The sequence below is a fragment of the Ambystoma mexicanum genome, chromosome 5p (genome assembly GCF_040938575.1).
Source record: "Ambystoma mexicanum isolate Mex_15411 chromosome 5p, UKY_AmexF1_1, whole genome shotgun sequence".
NCBI classification, from domain to species: domain Eukaryota; kingdom Metazoa; phylum Chordata; class Amphibia; order Caudata; family Ambystomatidae; genus Ambystoma; species Ambystoma mexicanum.
Window position 1 is genome coordinate 422,986,643 of NC_090930.1, and position 18,771 is coordinate 423,005,413.

General features: G+C 42.6%; 1 protein-coding gene and 1 long non-coding RNA gene across 4 annotated transcripts in view; one reads left to right on the top strand and one right to left on the bottom strand.

The window, feature by feature from the left end:
* The window catches only part of LOC138480990 (uncharacterized), a 57,265-nt gene that overhangs the window by 35,382 nt on the left and 3,112 nt on the right, over positions 1 to 18,771 (bottom strand). The window contains exon 2 of the mRNA XM_069612823.1: positions 9,220 to 12,040. Within this exon, the coding sequence (XP_069468924.1) occupies positions 10,288 to 11,988 (1,701 nt within the window). The 5' untranslated portion in view covers positions 11,989 to 12,040 and the 3' untranslated portion in view covers positions 9,220 to 10,287. The remainder of the gene's footprint in view (positions 1 to 9,219; positions 12,041 to 18,771) is intronic.
* The window catches only part of LOC138480991 (uncharacterized), a 67,832-nt gene continuing 54,962 nt past the window's right edge, over positions 5,902 to 18,771 (top strand). For all 3 annotated transcript variants that reach the window (XR_011274180.1, XR_011274178.1, XR_011274179.1), the window contains exon 1: positions 5,902 to 7,684. This is a non-coding gene — a long non-coding RNA (uncharacterized lncRNA). The remainder of the gene's footprint in view (positions 7,685 to 18,771) is intronic.

The window sequence follows — 18,771 nt, forward strand, 5'->3', positions numbered from 1 at the left end:
CAACCAACGACCTCGGTTCTTCAGCTGGAGACTGGACCCAGAGGCTGAAGCAACAGATGCCTTCCTTAAAACATGGGGTCAGCAAACAAATTACGCGTTCCCTCCTTTCTCCATGATAGCGAGGACGCTAGCCCACGTGAGGAGGCAGAAAGCATCGCTAGTTATAGTTACGCCGCACTGGAGGGGACAGGCGTGGTTCGGCAGTCTACTGGAATTATCATATCACAACCCGGTGGCTCTACCCAGGTACAAGTTCATTGTACGGGACCCCAGAGGTCTCAGCCACACATTAGCGAGGATAGGCAAACTCAATCTAATTGCATGGGTGATTTCAGGAGATCTTGGGTTAGGCCAGGATTATCGAATGAGGCTGAAATCATCTCTGCATGGGATAACTGGAGTAGCTGGTGTATGGAGAGGGACATTCATCCTGATGGAACATGTGTAGTTCAGGTGGCCAACTTCCTAGCACAGATGGCAGCTCAAGAGAAAGCATATAGGACCATCAATACGGCCAGGCCCGCGATATCAGCAGGGCACCCAAGATTGAAGTGGTCGCAATAGGAGAACACCCCTTGATTTGCAGATTATTAAAGGGAGTAAAGATGTCTAGACCCCCTAGAGAGAACTATACTCAATTATGGGATGTGGACACAGTACTGAAACTTTTTCTATCATGGCCTGATAAGCAGGATTGATCCCAGAAGGCCATTTCAGGCAAACTATCCATGCTCCTATGTCTACTGTCTTGTAAAAGATCATCAGACATTAGGGCACTGGAGATCAATAGGAAGAGTGTATCACCAAATGGGGTGACCTTCCCCATTACGAGGAGAACTAAGACATGATTGAAATCTATATCATATGATTCTTTTCCGGGTCAACCTAAACTTTGTCCGATTAGATGTTTGACAGCATATGAGGATATGACGAGGAAAGTGAGACCACCAGGATTATCGCAGTTACTAATAGCAATCTGTAAACCATTCAAGGCTGTGACACCGGCTTCTTTAGCCAGTTGGCTTAGATGGGTGATGGATCAGGCAGGCATTAACGTAGTAAAGTATGGTGCTCACTCAGCAAGGGGAGCGATGGCTACCAAGGCATTGAACATAGGAGCCAGAGTTCAAGACATTATGAGATCAGCAGATTGGTTGAATGAATCGACTTTTAAGACATTCTACTTTAAACCAACAGAGAGTGTGGCATTGTTAGTGGTAAGCTTTGAACAAGCATAATCCGAGCCTCCGGTCTTGACATAGAATTCAGATTTTCAACGCATTCGTTCCAGAAAGTCATAATTCTATTAACGACACAGAGACGAAGGATTATCCCACCCTGTCAATCGTAATATCAATGAAATGTGTTGAATGTGTATTGAACTGGTTTTAGAGTTATATAAATGCACAAGAGGTTTTGAAGATGAACATGATAAAAGTGTTAAATGTTTTATATGCATAAAGCTATAACAAATGGAAAATGTGGTTTTTACGATTGTCCCATTCTCTTTTGACTAACAGTCACTGGATATATTTTGTTTTTCTATTATGTTCGGTGGTAGATTCCAAACAAACCGGGAATTTAAGGTTTTCGCTTACATGACAAGATTGTGATTATCAGTGGACGCAATTTCGATTGAGCTAAGAAAGAGGAAGTAGAGGAGATGGTTCAGTGCGGTCATGGTTAAGGACTGGACTGATAGGTTAAGTTTGTCAAGTGGTCCTATGAAGACCAATAATATCAGGACTACCAAAGACTCTGTTTAAATGGATATTGTAGTTCTTTGAGCTTTATTATCAGTTATATTATTGGTTGTAATTTTGCTGCTGGAGTAGTAATAATGAGAGAGAAGCTTACTACTCGCTCATGTCGCTATTACCTCTTTAATATCCGTAAAGTCCATTCCTCTCTCACTTTCATGCTACCAAACTTTTAATCTCTTCCCTCATCTTTTCTCTCGATGTTCTGTCTCTGCAGACCTTCCCCTCTCTGTACCTCTCTCCACGCTTCTCTCCTGGAGTGATCACTTTCTTCTCTCCTCCCACCTCACCTTCCCCACCCCTCAGGCAAAGCCACCTTCATCACTGCCACCCTCCATCTCGGTCATCCGACCCATGAAGCGAGTTTCAGTTGAGGCTTTCGCCGCCACCTTCTCACTCCCCCCTTCGGCTGACTCCCACCCTGACACAGCCCTCTCCACTCTCCACTCTGCTGTATCTGATACTCTTGATATCCTTGCCCCTGTCATGAGAATCCGCCTGAAGCCCAAAGCCAAATGTAACTCCTGGTATGACTCGGATCTCGTCACCCTAAAACGCAAGTGCAGGGTGGCTGAGAGGAAATGGCGTGCTTCGTGTTCATCCTCTGACAAACTGGCCTGCCGCCTGCTCCAAAGGCAATACTGGCTCTCCGTTCTCACCAAGAAGAGAGCCCTTATCCAAGCCCGCATCTCTGCGGCATCTAACAATTCGGCTGAACTCTTTAAAATCTGCAAGGAACTGGCCAAGTCTCTACCTCGCCTGTGCCCTCCCAGGCCCTCTGCACGGCACTGGCCTCTCACTTCATTTAAAAAACTCAGGACATCCTGTCCTCTCTTTTCTCCTATCACCTCCCTCCCTCTATTCCCTGTTCTTCCTCTGGCCCTTCCGCAGCCACTGCTCCCTCCTTCTCTGCCTTTCCCCTTTTTTCTGCTGACGAGGTTTCCAGACAAGTCCGATCTATGAAAGTCTCATCAAAACAGGTTCACCCCTGTTCCTCCAAAACTATCAAGGACCACATTGACTCCCTGGCTCCTGCCCTGGCCGACTTCTGCAATCACTCCTTCGCTTCTGGAGTCTTCCCCTCCCCCCTTAAGCACTCCCTTGTGCACCCTCTTCTTAAGAAACCCTCTTCTGACCCCTCCTGCCCAGCTAACTAACGCCCAATCTCTATCACTCCCTTCCTGGGCAAGCTCCGGGAGAAACTGGCCATCTCCCAGCTTAATCTCCATGCTGAATCTGTTGGTAGTCTTCATGACCATCAGTCTGGCTTCAGAGCTGCCAGAAGCACGGAAACTGCTCTCCTGAACATCCGTGAAGACTTGCTCTCCAACCTTGACTCCAACACTCTGTGTGTTCTCATTTTACTCGATCTCTCTTCTGCCTTTGATACTGTCAACCATGCCATCCTGCTCAACCGTCTCCGTGATAACCTGGGTATCACTGGTCAGGCCCTGGCGTGGCTGACCTCTTTCCTCTCCAATCGACCCTCCCAGGTCCAACTGAGGTGCTTCCTCTCTGACATCTTTTTCTCTACCTGTGGTGTCCCCCAGGGATCTAACCTCTCTCCCTGGCTGTTCAACCAGTATCTGGCACTCCTTGCCCACCGCATCGCCGCTCTCTGCCCCAACTTTCAGTGCTATGCGGATGATACCCAGCTCATTTTCAGGCTACCCTCAGCCTCCTCCTCTCCTTCCCTCATCTCTGACTGTCTGTCTGCTATCCAGGAATGGTGTGCCGCCAATGACCTCTGCCTTAATGCCAGCAAGACTGAGATTCTACTCTTCGGCACACCCACTCCCTCCTTCCCTGCAGCTCTCTGGCCGGCCTCTCTTGGCCCTCTTCCTGCTCCTACCTGCAAGGCAAAAAACCTCGGGGTCATCTTCGACTCCACACTCTCCTTCTCTCCTCACATTTCTGATGTCTCTAAGAAGTCACACTACCAGCTGCACCTCCTCAGAGGTATTCTTCCTTTCCTCTCCTTCCCCCATAAGCTCACTGTCTCCAGAGCCCTGGTTCTCTCTAAGCTGGACTACTGTAACAGCCTCTATCTAAATCTTCCTGCCTCTAATCTCCACCCTCTGCAACACATCCAGAACAGGACTGGGAGACTTGTCCTTGGCCTCAGGCCCAGGGACCGTATCTCTCCAGGACTGAAATCTCTACACTGGCTCCCAGTGGCTGCGAGGATCAAGTTCAAAACCCTCTGCATTGTACACAAGGCCTTCTGGGGCCTGGGGCCAAAATACCTTCAACTCTCTCTTCCTAGATATCTTCCTTCTCGAGCTCTTCGCTCATCCGCCTCCAACTCCCTCAGGGTCAGCCGCTTCTTCAAGCAACGATTTGGGGGTAGATCTCTCTCCGCAGCAGGGGCCTCCCTCTGGAACAGCCTTCCTGCCTCCCTGAAACTTGAGGAGAACCATCTGCGGTTCCGGAAGCACCTCAAAACCTTCCTCTTTGCTTCTGCTTTCTCTCCCCCTCTCCCCTGCTAAATTCCTGACTGAAATTGCACTGAATCTGCAACTGGGCCACTCTCACCAATCTCGGTCCCTGGCCCTGCCACTCTCCCCCTGCACTGCCTCCCTGGCAAACCCTGCACTGCGGGACTGTCTCTGTATCCCTACAGCCCCCCTTCCCAGCACTTATTCTGCACTTACCTTGCACTTGCCACCAGCTGGCCCTTATTTATCTTGTTATTCACTACCCCTGTACTGTACTTTCCCCTCTTCCCTTTCCCCTTGCACTTTTCCCTTCCCCTCCACCCATGCACTTGCATGATCTGAATGACACCAGGCCTAGTAGGATCGTTGTCTGTCTTCCCCTTTTTTTCCCCCCTCCCTGCCTCGTCACGCCTTGAAACACTTGTGTATAGGCGCGTTACAAATACCATATCATATCATATCTCACCTTTTCTACTGTTTTTCTCTCTTTTTCGGTCTCCCCTCTTCCCATCTTGCCCCCCTTAAATCCCTCTACCACTCTGCCATCTGTACCCTTTGTCTTCTCTCGCCCCAGGATTCCATCTCCAATTCACTTTCCAACCTAGGCTGGCTTCCCTTCCACTCCCAACTTAAATTCCACTTACTTTGTCTCGTTTTTAAATCTCTTTATGACCTTGCTCCTCCTTACCTCTCCTCTCTCCTTCTGTGCCCCCTCACTCCCTATGCTCTGCTGATCTCTTTTTACTCTCTGTTCCCCCACCTCCTTGTGCCTCTTCTCGTTTCCGCTCCTTCCAGCTCCTTGCGCCCCTACACTGGAATTCCCTTGCATTCACTATCTGCTCCATGTCCACCTATTCCTCCTTAAAATCACTCCTTCTTCACCCCCCTCCCTCACTTCTCTCCCCTTCCTCCTCTTCTTTCTCCTCCCCACTACATCTTCCTGGTCATTTATCTTTCCCTGTCTCACCTATGATCTCAACCCTCCCTACTACTCTCTCTACTCCCTTTTCTCCTTCCCATACCTCTCCTCTTCTCTTCCCAAATGCAAATTGTTCCACATGCTGTTTTTCTGGTTTGATTCATGTATATTTTATTGCTTCTATGTTCTATCTTTGATGTTTTTCTTGTTAACTGTAAAGCGGTTTGTAGTAAAGCGCTATATAAACAATAAAATACAAATAATCCTTCTCCTGGTGTCTTTAATAGAATTGTGCCTTTCTGGAACAATGAGTTGAAAATCTGAATTTTGGATCCCTTGGAGAGAGATTTGTGACGGAAAGGGGAAGAAAGGAATGCATTAGGTTAGGGATATTTTTGGAGGAAGTAAAAAATGTCAACTTTTTCGAATAAAAGTACGAGTCTCCCGCCTAAACAGCACGGGCGAGTGATGTCACTGCTCAAAGGGAGCCAGGGGCGGTTTTGTCCTGTTTGACAGGTTTGACGTTCCCGCCTGTCAGGCCACCAACAGGACTGCTTTACACCAGCCCTCAGTCCCCACCCTTCAGAGACGCCTCTCCTAGAGCAAGAACCAATAGTAAACCTCGCTCGGGTAAAGTTGGACTGACGCCCGGCGGCCATCTTTGGACGGACTGAACCCTCGTTTCTTACTTTGATTTGTGAAGCCCGGAAGACGGGAACATTGGGCCAGGCGCAATGCACGCTGATGACGCCTCGGTTTCCTGAAATCCTTTGTTTGTTTTCTGTAGCGTCATACTGGCGCCGCCCGTGCCCTGGTTTAAATTTTAGCGGGCAGGGTTCCGGAGTTCTCTTACTACTTGCGTTTTGAAAGCTGGAGATTTGTTTTTGTTGCACCCCATCACAACAGGAAGACGTCGTGCCGAAGGTTGTTAGCTCCTCGGCCCCTTTCAAAATATATAAGCCGACCTGCTGACCGAGTCCCTTGCTGGAGCAAGATATAATTGCTGCGGCTGCCTGGGTCACTGGGACCGCAAACAGTGTTTGTTTAATTTTTGGTAGAGTAAGTCCTAAAATTGTAAACTACCACATTTGGAAATCAAAATACTCCGACCATTAAAATTCGAGTAGGAAATGCCGCCCAGGGCATACAAAATGGATGTCGGTGGTTACTAATTATACAAGTAGAGAGCTCTCCTTTTTGTAAGCGAAGAAAATAAGTAATTGGATTTGTTGAAGTTGTGTTCTGGCCTTATGAAATAAATACACGGACACTACCATTGTGATGTGTAGGAATGTTTCAAGATTCAACACCTTGAAGTCCGGCTTTAAACCTCGTTTAATTTACGGAACTCTTTGACGTCTTAGCTTTCTCTCTTGGACCTATTGCGTTGGCCCTTTCTGTACGTAAACCTGTATAACATAGGCTTCACTTAAGCACTGGCTACAAGAGACAGTTCGCCTAAAGACATTGCGCCCTGGCCTCCGAGCAAGAAGAGTACCGTTGGGTAGCAGCCTGCCTGCCATACCGTCCAATATTTGAAAACATTTAAGTGTGAGATGTATCGCCGCTACGAGGGCGATCATGAAGTTAACCTATTCTCTTACATTAGAGGAAAGTTCATTGTAAGAGTTAGAAAGTTGAAAAACACTTTTTGGGGGCTAGAAATTCGTGTCTGCAACGAAAAAAGAACTGGTCGGTTTGTTGCTGCTAAGGTGCGGGGTCATTTTACAACAGGCAAGTTTATGCAGTTATTTTCACATTTCACTGTTGGTGTGTGCGTGTAAGATGAACACACTAAAAAAAAAAAGTGTCGGTGTATGTACAACAGAAATTGACTGGATCATGGGGTGTCACCAGTGTAACAAACTGTTGAAATGGAGGTGATGTGAACCCCATCACCCCCGTTTAAAACGATGCAAAGTGGGCTCACCTCGCTACGGGAAGAGTGATGTCAGAAGGGGAATGACCTGCGCACTGAAATGCAAGGGGGCGGAAGAGGGGTAGTCGGGTCAGCGCATCATTGCCAGTGTTCAAAATTAAGAGCTGGTAGACTAGATAAGCTTGGCTCTCTTGACACAAAGGAGCTACCTGTGATCTCCCGGGCTAACTATATCACGTTGGTTCAGAGTCTTTGGGGTGTGTCTTAAGGGACATTGTATCTAATTTAGTAGATAACTCATAGTGGGTTAGGTTATATGTAATGGACAGCAGTGGAATTGGCGCCTCGCTTTCCAGAAGTAGGCCGTGTGTACTGAGCTAAGTCGGGTACACAGTGTCTGCCTTTTGCTCCCGCACAAGTTCTTCGATCCTTGATGGCTCCAGCACAGGAGACGATGGCAGCAACCCAAAATGAAGCGTTCATGTCACCCATGATGACCACAAACTGCTGCTATTGCTGTGCATTTATTTATCGCTACAAGAGAAAATCATTCGCGGTGTCAGCAACTGCAAGTCATATTTTAATGCCTGCAGGTCTGGACTTCATTGAAGAGCATTCTGGAGGAAGCGTCCCATTGAAAACCTAGATTCGCTGTCGCAGCTTTACGGTGGAACATTCTGGCGGGCAGGTGAGTGTGCTCTGGACAGAGCAAGGTTGGGGGCGAAGCTGCTTGGTGCAAGCAATCATTTGAACCTGCATTCCAGTGTTGGAAGACTTCATTGCAGTTACAGCCAGAGTTTTTGTTCGTGGTTATGGGGATTTGAATGAGCCATGCATTTGATGCTTGCACCATTTTTTTTTTTTTTTTTTTTTTTTTTTTTTTTTTTTTTTTAGAAGTAGCATAATCTAATGGCTCTTTATTAGCTGTACGGTCTAGTTCATAATTGACTGCCCAGTCCCACCCCGAGATCAGTCAATTACCGAGTGGACCAAAATGTTGAATGCAAAAATGCTGAATTTCAAGGGACACATTTTGTTGTGGGGGGTGGTTAGGGCTATACAGAATAAAAGGGGAGTGGTGGGGGTTATGCGGGTAAAATATAATTGCGGGTAAATTCGGGGATCGACACTTTTGCACTGACATTTTTTTTTCTTTTCAGTAATCGCACGGAGCCAACCCCCACTACTGCCACTTTATTTTGTCTTCAGTCTTCTGCCCAGTAATAAGTTTCCAGACAAGGGTTGTTAGTAATTTTGTCAAATGCAAGACCTAGAAATTGAATTCCTTGCTTTCTAGAAAGTGTTTGCTGGTGTTGACATTTCAATGGACGTAACCTCATACAATCTTCTCTCATTGCATCTAGTTATGATACATTTTAAACATCATGGAACTTGTAGGGTATTTTGTGGAGATTTGGGGCCTGACGGTATTTTATTACCGCTGAGAAATAACTTAGCAATAATCACTCTTTGTATTCAGATTTGGCCATGTGCAACAATAATACAATGGACATGCATTATTTCAGCACCCAGACCTGCATATTTGGTATACGTGGTTGGTGGTATTTTGGTGAGCATAATTCCCTTGTTTTATTTGTGGCCCCAATGTCCAGAATCCCTTATCTTCGCTTAGATTTTTCGTGTGATCACTAGAGAGACCTCAGACCTGCATTCTAGGGAAACCACAATTTCCAGGGATAGTGTTGGTGCGCCACCATGGGCAAACTCACTGACTTATTTACGACAGAGAGCTATATGTGGTAGTCTTGTGGTAATTTCCACTACCTTATATACGGTAGGGAGCTATGTTCAGAGAGTCTCTCTTCCCGTTGGCTCATGTACCTCCAACAAGTTATACTACAGTCACTCACAATTATTCATACTGATTCTGACATACACACATCTGTCTTAAAATGACCATTGCACTGTTTAAAAATCTCCCCACATCATTGGCATTGTAATGGTAAATAGAAAATAAACCACCCGTCTGTTTTCAAATATTTTCTGTATTATAAAATTTGCATTTAGACATAATCTCATTCTTTACAGCAATAAAAGGGAACAATCAAAGCATTTTCAATGACACACTGCAATTATAGTGGCGGAGAACAGAACTTAAATTGCAACATTAGCACTTGATTAAGACACGCACGGGACTTTCATTTTTCTACACTGACTGCATACTTTCGTGCACACACACAGCTCCCCCAGTTAGGTAATTACCTTATCTGTTTAGAGGATTCTCTCTGTGAATGTGGCTCTCTTGGCTTAACTCCAACGAAAAGGGACGCTTGCCTTCTCAAGCCGGGGTCATTGCCTGGAATTCTCAGCTTTTTCAGATAGGACAGCCTCTGCCAGTGGAAATGTAATTCTTTCAGCTTTCCCCAGTCTCGACTGCAGCAGGACACCCCCACAGCCAGGTCTTCTCCCCAGTAGTGCAGAAAGATGTCCGCCTGTCTTTTTCCCTGCTACTGCCCACTAAAACTTTCCTCTCAGCCCTCTTTATGACGTGTTCCAATGAAATCCATCATCTCTCATCCTCCTACTTTTAAACAATAGCTTCGCTTATACATTTGCAATTGTTGCAAATCTGACTTCCTTCCTCCTGCAGTTACTGTGCACAACAACACGGATAATCATGCAGAGAAGAGAGGAAAAATCTGCACACTCATTTAACTGGTTTTCAAAATATGCCTAATTCTGCAGTAGAGAACACATTTTATTAGTGAGTTATAATAAAATAAGGTTTTATTAGTCAGGTTAATGGTTAATATGTTAGCTGTTAATTTTCAAATGTGTCTCTAGCAATATAGGCATTTCAGGTGAAAAATAGTGTGCATATTTTTAAATGAACACGTGTGCTTTTAACTGTAAAAATAGCTTTGCATCTTATATGTTAAAATCGTTTTTTGACTGAATAGTCTGTCTTTCCTTGTTAATCTGTTAACCCATATAGCAATGCACCGCACCCTTGTGGTGGTGCTGCAAAAATGCTACTTGTGCAGTAGTGCTGTAATGCTACTTGTGCAGTAGCGCTGTAATGCTACTTGTGCAGTAACATGCCAAATATCCTTACATATACCCTCCTTTTGTTTTTAGAACTTGGCTATAATCCAAGCCAATCTCCAAAAACAACTTGTTTTTAGAACTTGGCTATAATCCAAGCCAATCTCCAAAAACAACTTGTTCTTTCTTTTTCTCTTAAAATGCATGTGTATTGGGATATCTTTCTCTTCCTGACGTAGTCAGTAAAATCAGTAACATTTTCATTTTTACTGATATCACAATCAATCATCCACCCATGATTAGCACCAGGATAGCCAAACCCACTATTGAGCGTTCCCCCCAGGTTCCCCAATTAAATCTTTCCACTTCTATTATGCCCAGATTACTAATTGTAATATTGTTTTTTCGCAAATTCATTTTCATAACATGTCTTTCTTTGTGATTCAATAAATATTCCACATCTGGATCTATTGGAAAAGTATCCCTTTGAAAAAAATCGATATTTTCCACTTGGCTTTCCCAAACATCATTTGTTACATGGAACAATGTTAATCCCCCAATTGACACAATTGCATCCTTTGGAACCTGTAAATAAAAAACATTATATTTTACCTGTTTAACCACGTATGTTCCATGGTTTAAATGTACTACCGTCATGTTCTTTAAACAGGTACTGACCAACCATTTACCTCTGACCATCTTAGCCTGTGCCATTTCTTCACTCCCCATATTACTAATAATCACTTCACATCCCTCTGATATACTTGGGTCAGATTTCAATCCACAAATAGCATCTGTGGCATCAGGAACAAACGGTTTACCTGGACACATATAATTTTGTTCTTTAAATGTTACACATGTTTCCAGGTTTGGTATTAAATAAACTTCAGGTTCCCATGACTGAAATGCCACCACTTCTGGAGTCTTAATCTTAATGAATTTGTCCTCTTGCCAAAATCCCACGTTGTGTACCCACTTCGTTTGATAAATAAGTTCAGGGGCTACAAATGGGATGCATAGCAAAAATCCGATCTCTAGTCTTTCCAAGTCCACATATAACGGCATTGCATTCCCCATTTCGAATGCAATTCTTATCTGTATAAGGTCAATTTCCCTCCTGGTCAATCTTTCTATCATTTGCCGAATGATATCCTGCGAAACAAAATACAAGGGAATATGTCCTTGAATCAATTGTGAAACTGCAGTTTGAACTTCTCTCATATAATTCGTTAATAGTCTATCAACAGGACTCATTATGTTCAATATTTCATTTAAAGTTCTGTCATGCTTAAGTATTATTTTAGTCGCCCGTTGCATCACATCCGCTTGTTCATTTAGAATGATTGCAGTTTCATTTATGAATCTTACTTGTTCATCCAGTCCCCCTCTAATTCCATCTAATGTCTTTTGTATTATTTCTAGGTCAATACTCAGTTGTTGTGCTTTAGTACTCAGTGTTCCTACCGAAATAGAATTGGCTGTTGATATTGTAGTACCTATTATTGCCCCAATTATAGACATTACCATTGATATCGCGAGCATCACCGCACCTCTCTTTCCTCTCTTCTTCTTAATGTCTGCTGAATTCACGAATGTTTTTTCCAATTGCATTAATATATCTCTTATTGACTGCTTAGCGTCCTCTTTTCTTATTTCCAGCCACTCTTTAGTCTGTTCAATCTTAATTCCGGTATTGTTCAAATGTTTTTCAATCAAAATCTCAGGATTCAATGGTATGTAGATATTTTGGAAAATCATCCTTCTATCACTCATGATGAATCCTGGTGCTTCTTCTACCGCGATACCAGATGCTGGTCCAGGTTCAATGACAACCTGTGCTTCTGAATTCTTGAAGATCCCTCCAAATATCACTATCGTTAAACATGTCATCGGTATCATCTTCAATGCTGATCGCTTTGTAGCCTTGGTCTTCACCCCTCTTTGGGGCTTTCCCGGAATCCGTCCTCGAGGTCTCCAGGACTCCATCGTCTCCCGTGGCCTCTGGTCCCGGAACCTCCGATCAAATAATGTTAATCGTCTAAATCAAAATAGAAAATAAACAGATTAAGTACATAGCACAATACTAACTTCATCCTTTTGCCAAAAATAAAACATGCTTGGTAAAAATACTTCGTTTTTTTTTTTTTTTTTTTTCTGAAATTAAACACAAGTTAAAAGAAAACAAACACATATAAAACAGCATTCAATATTTAATACACTTTCTCTCTGCACACCAACCACGAGCTTCCGTTATATGTGCATTTATTTATTTATTTATTTATTTATTTATTTATTTATTTATATTATATATTTTCACACATATTACAGTGTTTATGTGCCATCCTAACAATCAACTTTTTTTTAACTTCTTTGTCACTGCCTCCTGATCACACCCATTTATTTTCTCAAGGGACTCTATCCGTTTCCACATGCTCAAGCTGCCTGATCTCATGTCTGGGATGGCATGGTTTGATTTGATTTACATGGACAAACTGCTCTATTGCTGTTTCACCTTCATTTTTCAAAATTTTATACACTACAGGAGAGACTTTATCTATAATTCGAAATGGCCCCTGCCAGGCTGCCAGAAATTTAGAATTTTTCTGTTTACTTTTTCCAAAATGAAACTTGTACACCTGATCCCCTACATTGTATTCCTTTACTGATGTCTTTTTGTCATAATATGACTTAGCACTGTCAGCAGCTCTTTCCAGATTTCTCTGCACAAAAGCAAATGCATGTTGCAAATGCCTCCTCAGTTCATCAATATATTCATGAACTGTGGATGCACTCACTAGAGTTTGCTCATGTGTTCTGTATAGTAGGTGTTGTGGTAACACCATTTTCCTACCTGTTAAGACCTCATGGGGGCTAACACCTGTTGCTTTGGCAGGAGTCGACCTGATTGCCATCAAAACCAATGGTAAACGCAAATCCCAGCTGGAACCTGCTTCTGCCACAAATTTCTTTAAAATGTCCACAACAGACCTATTGCTTCTTTCAACTGTACCTGAAGACGCCGCCCGATATGCGATATGTAGTTTCCTTTTTACACCTAGTATTTGCCATACCTTACTCATTAGAGTACTTGTGAAATGACTTCCTCTGTCTGACTCAATTCTTTGTGGCAACCCAAACCTTGAGAACACATGGTTCACCAGCAATGTGGCTGCTGTTTGCGCACTACAATCTGGTGCGGGAATGCACTCAATCCATTTTGACATCAAACATACCACACTCAAAATATAGCGGTGTCCCCTGCTCGACCTTTTTAAAGGACCTACATAGTCTATTTGCAAATCTGACCATGGGAGAGTTAGGCCTCTTTTCATCAATGGTGCTCTATGCATTGGTGAAGCAGGTTTAAATTGGGCGCATACTAGACATCCTCTAGTATATAATTCCACATCTTGGGACATATGTGGCCAGTAAGCATAATCTTTTAGTATTTCTAATGTCTTTTGTGAACCTCTATGGCCTGCAGTTATGGCATCGTGTGCATGGTGTAGCATTAGTCCTCTGAATGAAAGGGGTACTACCCACTGTATTTGCCCTGTTATGGACTCTCTAATCATGAGCCCATCCTGTAATCTAATTCGTGTTTTGTTCTTTAATAACACCCTCAACTCTTCTTTTCCCATACAATCATTTTCTGTTAAAGGATTTTTTTCAGGATCTATCAAATGATTATAATAGATTCCCAAAATTTGATCATTCTTTTGTGCCTCAATCAAATCTTGGTCTGGCGTGTCATGACTCCACTGCACCACCGGTTGATCTACCTCCTTTGGTGCTTTAGAACGTGTGACTGCATCAATTTGTATTTCACCCATTAAATAATCAATAGGTAGCAATTCTCCCATCACAGCCCCAATCTTAGCCAGATGGTCTGCCTTATCATTTCCCTCCTTATCCTCTCCTGGTGTTTTTAAATGCCCACGAATTTTTCTCCAGTATATTGTTAAATTATTTTCTGACACCAATTTGTCTATGGCTTGTATCATTTTTCCATGTTTAAGTGGCTTTTTGTTGTATGTAACCATGCCTCTTGCTTTCCAACCAGGCAAATACTCCACAAAGCTATTCCGTGCATAGTCAGAATCAGTCACCAGGACAATTTCACTGAACTTTTTATCAACTGCAGTAGCAATTGCTTTATAGATGGCTGCCAATTCCGCTACCTGACTGCTCCTATCTCCAATCCTCATCCCTATACTAGGAACGCCTTCACATTTCAACCAGACATTTCCTATTCCTGCCACTAATTGTTTATTACTGTCATTTTCAATGTGAAAAGCACAACCATCCACATATACAGTTGGCAAATCCTTGCATGTTTTTTCATCAAAAGCTTTGTGTGGTGATTGTTCAAACTCCTGCAAACTAGCTTCCACATCCATTTCATTTGTTATTTGTTCAGCTGCACAGTCATGTAAGTCAGCTAACCCTTGAGCAATTGGGCTCTTTTTATTTTGTCCATATCTTACTTCTACGGGAAAACCTTGTAATGCCAGCGTCCATGAAGTGATTCTGGATTGCGCTAGATTGCCTGATCTAATTCTTTTACTCTCTAAAAATTGCAAAGGTTGATGATTTGTTTCAATAATCACCTTTTCTCCCTGAACAATGGGGCGGAAATGTTGTAGCGCCCACACAGTGGTTAATAGGGCCTTTTCGCATTCATTAAATTTCATTTCAACTTGGGAAAATGCCTTACTTGCATATGCAATGGTTTTGTGATTCAAATCGTGTTTTTGTGATAACACTGCTGACATACAATGTTCAGAAAAGCCTATTTCTATAAAGAAATCCCTGTCCTTTATGGGGTATGCTAAACATGGTGCCTTTACAAGACATTCCTTCAATCTAGCCACTGCATCAGACTGCTCTCTTCCCCATTTCCAGGGAGTATTTAGTTTAAGCAGTTTAGTCAATGGTTGAGTGATTTCTGCATAATTCTCAATGAACTTTCTGTTATAGCCTGTCATCCCTAATAAACTTTTTACTCCTTTCACATTTTTAGGATCTTTTAATCTTTGTATGGCCTCTATTTTCTTCCTTTGTGGATTTAGCCCATGTTCAGTCACTTCATGCCCTAGAAAGTTCACTTTTTTCTTGCACCATTGTGCTTTTTGCAAAGATACTTTGGCGCCTGCTTTCTGCAATTGGCCAAGCACATGTCTTATTTCATCAAAATGGCTTTTAAGGTTTTCATTTTTTATCAAGACATCATCCACATAAACTATTGTCCCTCTTTCCGCTGCATCCGGCATGGCCTTTCTCAAAAATATGCCAAATTCACTCCCACTATTGATGTACCCGAACGGAGCTCTAAGCCAGGCATATTGAGTCCTGTCAAATGTAAAGGAAAATAGGTGTTGTATCTCCTCTGCCAATGGCACACACCAATATCCAGATGTGAGATCTAACGTGGTAAATACATTTGAACCATGTATCTGAGCTAGGCCCTGATCAATGAATGGTAGTGGCCATCTAGATACTGGTACTCTTTTATTTAACTCTCTTAAGTCTGCACACAGCCGCCATTGACCATTTGGCTTTAACACACCTAAAATAGGCGTATTGGATGTGCTATGAATGGGCCTAATTATTCCCCGTGATTCCAAATTTTTAATAATCTCTGCCAATGATTCTAAACATGCCAGCGGTAGTCTATACTGGCGTACAAACACTGGATTTCTGCTACAACCTTCTGGTAGTGTGGCCACATGTAAATCAGTTAAACCACAATCATAAGCATCTTTTGCAAATACATCCTTAAACTCCATAAATATTTCCCTCAGATTGCGTCGATCCTCATCGCTGTTACATGCATCCGCTAAGGAGATCTGCTCTTCTACCATTCTGGAAAATTCTGGAAACTCTTCTGGTAAAGGAATCTCAGCGCTTTCCTCTAACTGTGTGGCTGTGTCTTTTTGTAGAGCTGCCACTTTCAAATATTTTGGCAGATCAGCTTCCACTTCAATGGGCTGATTTCCTGTTTCATTTTCATTTAAATTAAATATTATGCAATCCTCTTGATGGCAGCACACTGTCTCATTTGCATCATAAGGATACACAGAATGAATTTTAAATATTCCTTTGGGCTGAGAGTCCAGGTGTTCTGGTAACTCGCCCCTGGCATCTACATATTTTTCAGGAATATTCCCAATCACCATGTTATTTAAATCTGCCGTATAATGTGATTTTTGTATGGCCATTCCTAATGGGGAGTTTTCCTCTAAATGAACGTCCTGACAACCTTTATTATTTACCATGATTTTTACAGATCCCTCACCAATGTCTACCAATGGAATGTATTCATAATCCAGGCCTTGCTGTTTTATGGATTCATTCAGGCATACAAATGCATCAGAGCCTTTCATCTGCTGTCCATTTTTGCATTTCAGTGTTATTGCAAACTGTTTTGTAAATGCAGGAACAATAGTATTTTTCCTCATCTGTAATTCGACTGCATAAGGAACTAGTTGTGCACAATGATAAGCCCTTCTTTTGTCTCCAAATTCAGGCGCCGGCCCACCTAGGCGTGACCATATTTTTTGATTAAGGAAATCTAACACCATACACATTCTGTGCATGATGTCATTGCCCATGTAAAATTCATTTTGTGCTCCACTCACTATCCATACATTATGGTAAATTGCTTTCTGCCCAATGCTAATTTTAAGCATGCATCTGCCTGTAATTCGGTTTTCAAAGTCTGGACTGTCCAACCCAGAAACATATTGGTTTTTAATCCTAAATTTTGGGATTTCTTCCCTCTCCATAATTTTTTGCAACAATTTCTCATTAATGAAACTCCTTTCATGTTCAAGCGCTAAAGTGGCTTTTATTGTTTTAAGATAATCATTTATACCAGCGTGAACCCATGGTTGCTCATCTTCCATGTGTATCTCTGCCAGAGTGGTAATGTGTTTTTCTGAATCTGTTTTAGGAACAATATTCTGTTTGCATGTATTCTCTTTTAAATAGAAACGTAATGTGTGTTCGTCTATGGCAGTCTGCCAATCTTTCCTTGGGTCCAAGTATATTTGTACAGGTAGTTTTTCATTGTCGCTCTGATCTTTGTCTTGACACCTTAATATAACAGTGACACTAGGTATGCAGCTATTCTGGAGATATACCTCCACAGCATCATTTGTTTTGGCAATGGTGTGACATTCTTTTATATTGCTGTTTTGTGATTTTAGTTTCTTAGGCCTCAATGGTTTTTTGGTTAAGGACCACAGCACTCCATTCACCCCATCTATGAGAGGAGACAATCTTTTCAGGCAATCTGTCCCCATCAGAAATGGAATTTCACAAATAGATGTGATCAATACCTCTTGTTTCATTCTGTGCTTTCCTATTTTTATGTCAACCTCAGTTACACCTATGATGGGCACCTCCTCCCCATTAAAGTTATGCACTGGGCCTTGATTTGCCTTCACTGTGATCTGACTCTGTGGAGGCCTCCCTTCATTGATACTCTTTACCAGCTCCTTGGACATAATTGTGGCCTGTGCGCCAGTGTCAATCATAGCAAAGGTGTGGCATTTTTCTTCTACAGTGATGGGTGCATAATATCTGTCCTCAACTTCCTCTAATACACATAAGAAATGTGAATTCTTACTGATTTCAGGGCTCACCTTTCTCAGGTCTTTTTCACTTTTGGCTAAGCACATTGGTAAATGAAAAGACATTTTTCCCTCCTTTTTACCCATTTCTGTGCGAGATATTTTATTCATTTCTCCATGTTCAGAGGTTTTTTGGAGTGTGGCCACCGTTCGCCCATCCATCTGGGTAACATCAGAGACCACATTACAACCTTCCAACTGAACATGTGTCACAACATCATTCAGCAATTTGTCATTTTTTAATTCTGTGCATTTGTGATCATTTAGTGTAATACCAGCCCTTTCAGCCTCTTCAAAAATATGTGGCTCAAAGAATTTTTCAGGTGATTGACTTGTACCCTCCTTGTGAGTATTTCCTTTTTCTGTCTGTGTTTGGTAATTGTTTTGCTTGCCCAGGGAAGGAGCTATGGCATCCCCACTTACTCCCTGTTCACTGGTATTCCCCATGCATGAGTCATTTTTCTTAAATCTGTCCCTTTGTTCTTTTGGAATTCCTAATGTTTCTTTTTCATTTGTGCAAATCTTTACTGTTTTATTTAGCTCTAAGTTAAACCGTACCTCTTTTTTAGAAGTATTTGCACTTTCTGTCACAATTTCATTTACTGGTACTTTCATTTTTAATCCATTAGACATCTCAGAGTCGTTATGCAAAATTATATCAGAGCTATCTGTCATTTTGGCACTGCAGTTATCATGAGTACTTAGTCACTTTTCGGAAGCCCCCCGGTCATTGCTATGGCCATCAGCCCCCTCTTTGGAAGGTTGTTTTTGCGCTGTATAGAGCTTTCCTATTTGCTCAGCTAACATTTTCACTTGGGCCTCAAGGCATTGGAACCTTTCCACCTCTCTAGGATCCTCTTTCTGTGGCCTAGGTCGATATTGGTTGTTTTCCCCCTGATTGGATCTATTCTGATACCTCTCAGGTGATTGATACCGGTTGGGATGGTTTCTGAACTCTTGATTCATTTGTGGAGGGGAGCGGGTTGCACCCATCCTTTGATTATAGTCCCCTGGTGGGGAATCATTGTACTGGCGTGGACTGTAGTTCACGTTTTGCTTCATGTCCTGTTTCTCAGATTGTGGGTACTGGCCCCTATATTGATTTCCATTATCAGTAAATCGATCCACATAT